General features: G+C 34.8%; 1 protein-coding gene across 3 annotated transcripts; it reads left to right on the top strand.

The window, feature by feature from the left end:
• Window positions 1-746: 746 nt before the first annotated feature.
• On the top strand, window positions 747-7,579 carry LOC127265693 (ATP-dependent DNA helicase Q-like 2). 3 transcript variants are annotated; one of them, XM_051295632.1, is made up of 20 exons: window positions 747-890; window positions 1,077-1,297; window positions 1,430-1,576; window positions 1,650-1,865; window positions 2,232-2,336; window positions 2,470-2,574; window positions 2,649-2,771; window positions 3,086-3,174; window positions 3,824-3,860; window positions 3,934-3,967; window positions 4,371-4,423; window positions 4,490-4,567; window positions 4,663-4,728; window positions 4,845-4,911; window positions 4,994-5,047; window positions 5,398-5,505; window positions 6,010-6,074; window positions 6,316-6,394; window positions 6,773-6,990; window positions 7,224-7,579. In XM_051295632.1, the coding sequence occupies exons 1-20, from the start codon at window positions 824-826 to the stop codon at window positions 7,431-7,433; spliced, it is 2,142 nt and encodes a 713-aa protein (XP_051151589.1). In that variant the 5' UTR covers window positions 747-823; the 3' UTR covers window positions 7,434-7,579. The 3 variants fall into 3 exon arrangements, 2 of the variants coding, with proteins under 2 accessions (XP_051151589.1, XP_051151590.1); XR_007842013.1 differs by lacking the exon at window positions 7,224-7,579 and having other exon boundaries at window positions 5,398-5,486; window positions 6,773-6,841; XM_051295633.1 differs by lacking the exon at window positions 747-890 and having other exon boundaries at window positions 1,173-1,297; window positions 1,452-1,576.
• Window positions 7,580-8,049: the final 470 nt, after the last annotated feature.

The following is an 8,049-nucleotide window of genomic DNA, read 5'->3' as shown; positions in this document are numbered from 1 at the left end:
AGGCAAGTTGAAGGAAGGCAGTCTTCTTCTCCTGCATCAGGAGTATTGCAACAGACCTTACTCCAATAATTAGTTATTACATCGTGAAGCACGCAAGAGGAAAAGATGGGAAGGAAGGAGGTGGATAAACATGACCCAAAATAGAAACAAATATTTGTTGTGTTTGTTTGAGTATTTTTAGGAATTTTTCCATGTTTAATTATTTTTATTTTATTTTATTAAACTAAATACTTTATATATATATATTATATCAAAAATATGATTATTTATATTTATTTCTATCATATTAAATAATTATTAAAATTAAAATTTACATGTTCAAAATTAAACTAAAAACTCAAACAATAATAAGTCTGTTCACATCTATAAAAAAAAAAAAAAAAATTCTATTTAGAATAAAAATTTCTAATACACTCTTTAACTCACAAATTTAAAATTTTTTTTATTTATAAATATAATACAATTATTAATACATTCAATTTATTTTATTTTCTAATATTTAGTATGAGTATTATTTAAATATAATAATTTTTAAAAATACCACAAAATATCAAGAAAGCGGTTGACAGTACAATCGTTGTTCTTGGGCATGGTTTGATATTAAGCCCATTCTTATATAATTGGATATTGTTAACCTGTTATTGCTCCCAATTATTTGGGCTTTTAAGCCCATTTGCTAAGGCGCAATATCCAATCTTCTTTTAAGGCCCATTTCGATTTTCAGTGCTACAAATTTTTGACAGAGGGAGGTATAGGTACGAGTGCGTGATTCCCCTTCTCCCGTTCTCCGCTGGTTTTGCCATTCTCGACATCGGAAGGAAGCATGGGGAGAACGGAAGAAATTTTGACGCAGCTTCTCGGCGTTGAAATGGAGCTTCAGGATGTTCAAGGTATTTTATTTTCCTTTTCTGATTTTTCCTCATCTTTCTTCACAGTGTTGAAACTTTGTGAAATGTTCCTCAGAAATCTGCGTTTAGTGCTTAGGGGAAATGCTGATACATTTCGAAGCTCTTCAAGTTCAATAGCTGTATTTTACATTATTTCCTAATGATTTCATTTGTTGTTTCTGTCAACAGAGCAAATAAAGACGCTGCTTGATCAGCAAGAGAAGCTATACGCGAGGCAGTCGGAGCTCAAGGCACTCCTCGAACATGATGAATCTTCTAGAAGCCAAGAAGAAGGGGAAGCTTCTGTTTCCATGGAGGATTGGACAGGATCCTTTGAATGGGACTCAGAAGCAGATGATGTTAGGTTTAATGTTTTCGGCATATCTTCATATCGTGCAAATCAGAGAGAGGTTAGTCAGCTGAACCTAACTAACTAACCTAAGCATATGCACTTTTTTTTGCAGTCATTTGGATAATTTAAATTCATTAAGGCTATGTTTTTACTTTGTATGATCATTGTAGTATCTGTTTCCTCTGAACAGATCATAAATGCAATCTTGGCAGGGAGGGATGTTTTAGTAATTATGGCTGCCGGAGGAGGCAAGAGCCTGTGTTATCAACTTCCTGCCCTCCTTAAAAACGGCGTAGCTCTAGTTATTAGTCCTTTGCTATCCCTTATTCAGGATCAGGTTATTGTTGGATAAATACCAATTTTTGTTAGTGATGATGTAGTCAAATCCTGATTGTGACTAATTTGTTCAGGTTATGGGTTTGGCTGCTTTAGGTATCAGAGCATTCATGTTGACATCAACAACAAACAAGGACGATGAGAAGTTCATATACAAAGGTTTGGAAAAGGGGGAAGGAGATTTAAAAATATTATACGTCACACCAGAAAAGATATCAAAGAGCAAGAGATTTATGTCAAAATTGGAAAAATGCCATCACGCTGGCCGTCTCTCTTTGATTTCTATTGATGTGAGTGATGGAGGCATTTTATTTGGACTTTTGGTTTCTCACACTACTTTCATGTGGTTCGAAGTGCATACTTTATCATTCCCTTTTTGGTTGTTGCTTTTGGTTTGTGCACCCATGCTAGATTGGAGCTCGGGGTGGCTAAAATTGTGAAATATGCTGTGTCTATTCCACCAAATGATTCTACATACTGAGTTGTAGCTTTTGATTTTTCTTTTCTTTCCCTTCCCTTCAATTTTAATCCACGTTGAGGTGGATGTATCACTTTGTGCCATTTCACGGTCTCCGTTAATGTTGAGTTGTTATGATTTCATCAAATATCTACAAGATGGTATTAACTTCTTTCATATATTTTTAACTAATTTCCAGGAGGCACATTGTTGCAGTCAGTGGGGCCATGATTTTCGTCCAGACTACCGAAACCTTGGTATCTTAAAAACACAGTTTCCTGGTGTGCCAGTGGTTGCATTAACTGTATGTCATTTTGTTATTCAGTTCATCTTATCTGTTTAGCCCACCTCACTTTGATCGAGTACGTTATGACTCTTTCTGTATATAGTTATGTATCACATTAATCTCATCAATTTCTCACAATTTTCTGTTATAGGCCACTGCTACAAAGAAAGTGCAGGATGATCTGATGGATATGCTTCGCATTCCAAGATGTGTGAAATTTGTCACCTCTGTAAACAGACCCAATCTCTTTTACATGGTATAGTTATCTCTATTTCCTTTCTATTTTTATTAACAAAATTCTGCCTAGCCCTGATGTAATGAAATATGTAGGTACGTGAAAAATCTTCCGTTGGAAAGACAGTAATTGATGGAATAGCTGAATACATACAAACATCATATCCAAACAATGAATCTGGGATACTATATTGCTTTTCTAGAAAAGAATGTGAACAGGTATATATTCTCTTGTTGCCCAATAATGGCCTTGTCTGAATCTTTTATTCTCTCGACTCACCTTGCTAAGAAGCTTCATCATCATCTTTTTCCAAAGAACAAAGATTTGTGTGGGATAGAGGGGCTTGAATTGAAAGTGTTCGCATAGCTCTGCATGGACTATATTTAAGTTTCATGCTTTAAGACTTTCAAAACATGCCCAACAATTTGGGTTGAGTTTGACAGATTCATGGCGTTATTTTTGTATGGCTTTGCAAGGTTAGTTGGCTCTTGATTTATGCCCCATTGATTGTAGATAAACCAAATAATTGTAGGTTGCAAAAGAATTGCGAGACAGAGGAATTTCAGCTGATTTTTATCATGCAGATATGCACACCCATGCACGCGAGAAAGTTCATACGAGGTACAAGTTTGCAATTTGTTTTCTTCATGCGAAAAGATATTTTAAGACTTTATACATGCGATAACATACATGGCAGTCCTATTGATTGCAAGAGGACCGACTCAGCTGCTAGGTCTTTGAACTCTCGAATTATGAACACGTTTGTAGTCTCACATTGAAGACATTTGATAGTTCAATTGGGAATACAAGTTAAGAATCTAATCTTAATATTTTAAGAGGTCAAACTAGGAGTGGCTACGTACTAATCTGATGTTGAGAATGAATGACCCCCTTTAGTGTTTAGAGTTTAGAGTCTCTTATAAGGATATTTTATTGAGTGAGTTGGATTGAAATATACCTTTGCTTTTGGACATTACATTGCTTTATCTTAGTCATTGATTCATTGTGTTATGTATTATATGTGCAGTACACTAAGGTTTCTCAAGCTTAATAAAGTATATATCATCTTGTATGGATATATTATGATACTATTTAGATGCGCACACGCATATTATCGTATTACAGTGTTCTACGTTTTTGGGATAGTTAACTGTTTTGTGGAGATTGATGATTAGCAGCATTTGGCAAGAGTGATTATTTTAAATACAATACAATGATACATATCAATTTGTGAGTGTTATCAAATGTTTGATATATTGTAGCCTTGTAGGTGGAGTAATGGCCAATTGCAAGTCATTGTTGGCACGGTATGCTTTAGAGAATTTGGTACTTGAATGTAATGAATTCAAGTTGTCATGAGAGAAGCTTATTCTGCTGCAGGTGGCATTTGGAATGGGGATCAACAAGCCAGATGGTAACTTTCAGTCACTTTGTTCTGATACTATGCTTTGGAAACATAACTTCTGTTATGTTATGTACCAGTAAATAAACACTGTGGTTCCTGAATATGTCCTTTCAGTGACACCAAAAGAAACACACATAAAAGATTTCTTGAATTTGGCTTTTTATCGATTAAATTGGAAAGAAAGAAACTGTTCATATCTCAGAGCTCAAGAGTCTTACTCCTATTGATATGAAAGTTTCTTGATAGTTCTAGGTAAAAAAACAGTCCATTATCTATTGAAAAAAATATTAAATTAATTGAGTTTGTTGTGTTAAAGTTCCTCATGGGCATAATTTCATCGATCTAAGAATGTCTGGATGTGTTGGATTTTCATAGATGCATTATTATGAGTGATAATGATTATTGGTTGTAGTCAGGTTTGTTGTTCACCACAGTCTAAGCAAATCAATGGAAACATATTACCAGGTTTGTTGTTTCCTAAGCAGAATACTCTTTCATTTGTAAGTCTTGTTGTAATCTCTCATTTTTTAGGAGAGTGGACGAGCTGGAAGAGATGGGCTTCCTTCTGAATGCTTGCTATTCTTTAGACCAGCTGATGTTACTAGACAGGTAATTAGCTGGTTAATTATTAATTTCTATTTTTCATTTGTTTCCATTATTTGCTACCTCTGTTGTCAATAGTTTATTTTTTATTTTTTCTGCAGAGCTCAATGGTCTTCTATGAAAATTCAGGGTTGCAAAATCTTTATGACATTGTGCAGTATTGCCTGGTATGCCGTGTGTATATATATGCATGGATTTCTGTGTTTATTTTCTATAATAATAAATTTTATGTACAAATGAGCATATGTCACTAATGTTGACTAGTTTTCACTCTTTGATTTAGTCTAAAAAGAAATGCCGGAGAGCAGCTTTCTTTAGGCATTTTGCTGAACCTCTACAAGATTGCAATGGTACAACTTGTTACTGGATACTACTTGTATCTTATAACTTCTTCTTCAAAGCCTAACTAAGCTTGTATTCCTTGTTTTTTAGGGATGTGTGATAACTGTGCCTCCTACAATGAGATCAAGGAATTGGATGTATCTGGTACGTTTAAGTACAATTTACTCAAAAAAAGGGTTATATATTATGTAGGAAGAATTTCTAAACTGGGACATATTTGTAGAATATAGGGAACCTGACTTCATTACCAAAAAGCCAAGAGAGTGATTGAGCACAGCCATGTGGGAACCAATTGATAATCCTATTGGAAAATGAAACATTATTATTTGTTTGAAGTTGCACCAGTACCTGCATCACCTTCTCTCTTTTAGCATTTGATTGGTGCAGTAGTCCTGTAGTTTTTGAGGTTTTGTTTCTTGTTGTATGCATATCATGGAGTTATGTAGTGTTGGCGTAGATGGGATTGAAATAATGTTCTGATTATCTTAATGCAGCTCATGCGAAATCCATTGTATCGTTGCTGCTAGAAATTCAAGAAAATGACCAAAGAGTAACGATGTTGCAGTTAGTTGACAAGTTAAAGGTCAGGAACAAGGGTGTGGGTGAGTGTTCCTGCTCAAAACTTTTGATATGCTATGCCATTCCCTTTAAATGTCTCCTCTACCATTCCGAAATAAATTGTGCTAGCAATGCAAATTCTGTGTTATTTGTGTCGGTGTATACCTTTTTTTTGTGCCTTAGGAAATTTTGCAATACAAAAAAGTAATCATAGCTGTTTACACAGCAATATTCAACTATCTGATTTCAGAGCTGTATATATATATAAATTCAAAGTTGTTATTGATCTTCAATTTCTTCAAATCAGATGGATTCTTACAAGATTTTGAAACTATTTTGTTCTCACAGTTAAGAGATGTCATATGTGCTTATTTCTCACATCTAGTTTTGGTTGTTGTTTTGTTTCAAATCTGCAAAACATCATCATCCATGCATCTTTCTTTCCTTTGAATGTCCAACTTCTGTGGGGTGATGTCTAGAAAAAGGAGGATTTGGAAAACCCCGTCTGCACTGCTCTCTTTTTAATCATAGATTTCTTGAATGCACAGACCCTGAGCTTAAAAAGGAGGATTTGGAACTTATTGTTGTACAGCTTGTGGTGGATCGCATTCTGGTTCGTCTTTGAAATTTCAGCAATTACTTGTTTTCTTCTTTTATATAGTGGCTACCTTGTTTGTTTGCACCAATTCCCTTCTGGATATCTTAATAAACATCATGATACACATTCGACTTATTGTCTGACAGTGGTATTCTATCTACGATTCAGGACAGCCAATAGTCTGTCAGAGCACAAGTATTTGCATATATGCCCTTTATATTTTATTAGTGCATGATGCCTTGCGCCTCTTGTGCAGAAAGAAGAATTCCAGCATACTGCTTATGCTACAAATGCTTATGTGACAACAGGTCCTCTCGCAAAGCAAGTATTGTACGGTGAGTTTGCCGATTGAATGCTTGAAACTCTTTAGTTCAAATCTTCTGGATCTTCATCTTTTCAGCTATTAAAATCTGTAATCAGTGGAACTAGTAGATACCTGTTTATTACGACAACCATTTACGCCTTGGCAATAACTAAAATCTTCCACCTACATATTACTTGCCTGTGATTTTCTGATGCTTGACTGTAATCTTTAAAATCTTTGACATATGTCTTCATTACCAAATTGAAACCCACACTCCTTTACACTAAAGACACTGCATTTATTTTCTGCAGTGCATTAACCTTGGGCACAAGCGAACCTAGAAGACACCTTTAATCTATTTTTTTTATAAAAATGTTGTGGTTGCCAATTGTCATTTCGTCGCTTGCAGGGAAGAAGGCGGTTAAACTTGAAGTTCTTTGTGGCCAGAAAAATAATACAACTAATTCAAAGACTCGAAAGCGCCTCAGATCTAGCGGTTTGGAATTCATGCTTGACAAACTGCGGAAGGAACTTGCATCCCGCGATGGGGGGATTTTTCCTCACTCAATATTATCCACCCAGCAAATTAGTGCACTGAGTGCAGAAAAGCCAAAATCCATGGAAGAGGTACAGTTTTTGTTGTGTATTGTGATCATTGCTTGATTTCTACCATCATGCTGCTCAATAATGCTAAATGCCGACTGCACTGCAGTCACTATAGACATATTTTCATACTTTGTTTAGGTCGAAACCGCAGGCATTGTCTTGCCATATGGCTAAAGCTCTTTATACTTTGTGATCTCTTACATTAGGAAAGCACCAACATTAAATCTAATTGTGCATTTATTCCGTTGTTTCAGTTGGAGAGAATCATCGGGAAGTTGAAAGCTGAGAAATATGGGGAGGAAATTCTTAAGGAAATGAATGATTATGAGGCCAACAACAATCAGGTTGAAGAAGGCTTTTCAGGTGAGGAGCAGGACAGTAGTTCTGTTGCAAACAGGCCTGTTAGGAAGTTGAAATGCAAGAACCCTCTTGTTGTTATTGAAAGCAGTGGTGATGAGACATGAAAACAAAAATTCAAATTTTCTGTATGTTCAATATTTTTATGATTATTTATTAGGTGACTCTGGAGATGAGACACCTTGGGGATGCTGTTATATATCCATCCAGGATTTAAAATGCAGTAACATTTCAATATAGTATGATTATGGGGCTATATATATATATATATCATACTTAAAACAAAAAATTGTTTAAATTAGTATCCTCACTTAAAAAGACTCAATTTTTGATTCATGACTTTTTATGGACATATCTTTATGCCTCTCCTACCCACCCACCCCCCACACAAACAGTCAGTTAACCAGCGTCTAGCTATAATCAAATCAAGAATAATTTGGTAAAATGCTAAAATATTTTACCCCAAATCCCAACATTCGTTTGGTCAAAAAGGAAAAGAATAAAAATATATTCAATTATAAGCATCATTGCTATTCGCTCGCTATCGGATATTTAGTATGTTTTACTATATACACGAGAATTTATGAAGAGTATAATTAGTAAGTAATTAAAAATATATCAGTGAAAAATAAATAATTATAAATTAAAATAACTAATTAATATAATTAATAGGTGAACATAAGGAGTGGGACCGAAGGAGTTGTATTTTTGCAAATTCAGAAT

The sequence above is a fragment of the Andrographis paniculata genome, unplaced genomic scaffold (assembly GCF_009805555.1).
Source record: "Andrographis paniculata isolate CXL003 unplaced genomic scaffold, ASM980555v1 Contig73END, whole genome shotgun sequence".
Classification (NCBI taxonomy): domain Eukaryota; kingdom Viridiplantae; phylum Streptophyta; class Magnoliopsida; order Lamiales; family Acanthaceae; genus Andrographis; species Andrographis paniculata.
The sequence above is the reverse complement of the archived record's forward strand: the minus strand, read 5'-3'. Positions and strand labels throughout refer to the sequence as shown.

What these genes read in the sequence shown, in the direction of transcription:
- LOC127265693 (XM_051295632.1), top strand. Translation starts at nt 824, where the DNA reads ATGGGGAGAACGGAAGAAATTTTGACGCAGCTTCTCGGCGTTGAAATG. An exon ending in TATCCCTTATTCAGGATCAG is followed by an intron (nt 1,577 to 1,649) that starts GTTATTGTTGGA and finishes TAATTTGTTCAG; the next exon opens with GTTATGGGTTTGGCTGCTTT. An exon ending in GACCCAATCTCTTTTACATG is followed by an intron (nt 2,575 to 2,648) that starts GTATAGTTATCT and finishes TGAAATATGTAG; the next exon opens with GTACGTGAAAAATCTTCCGT.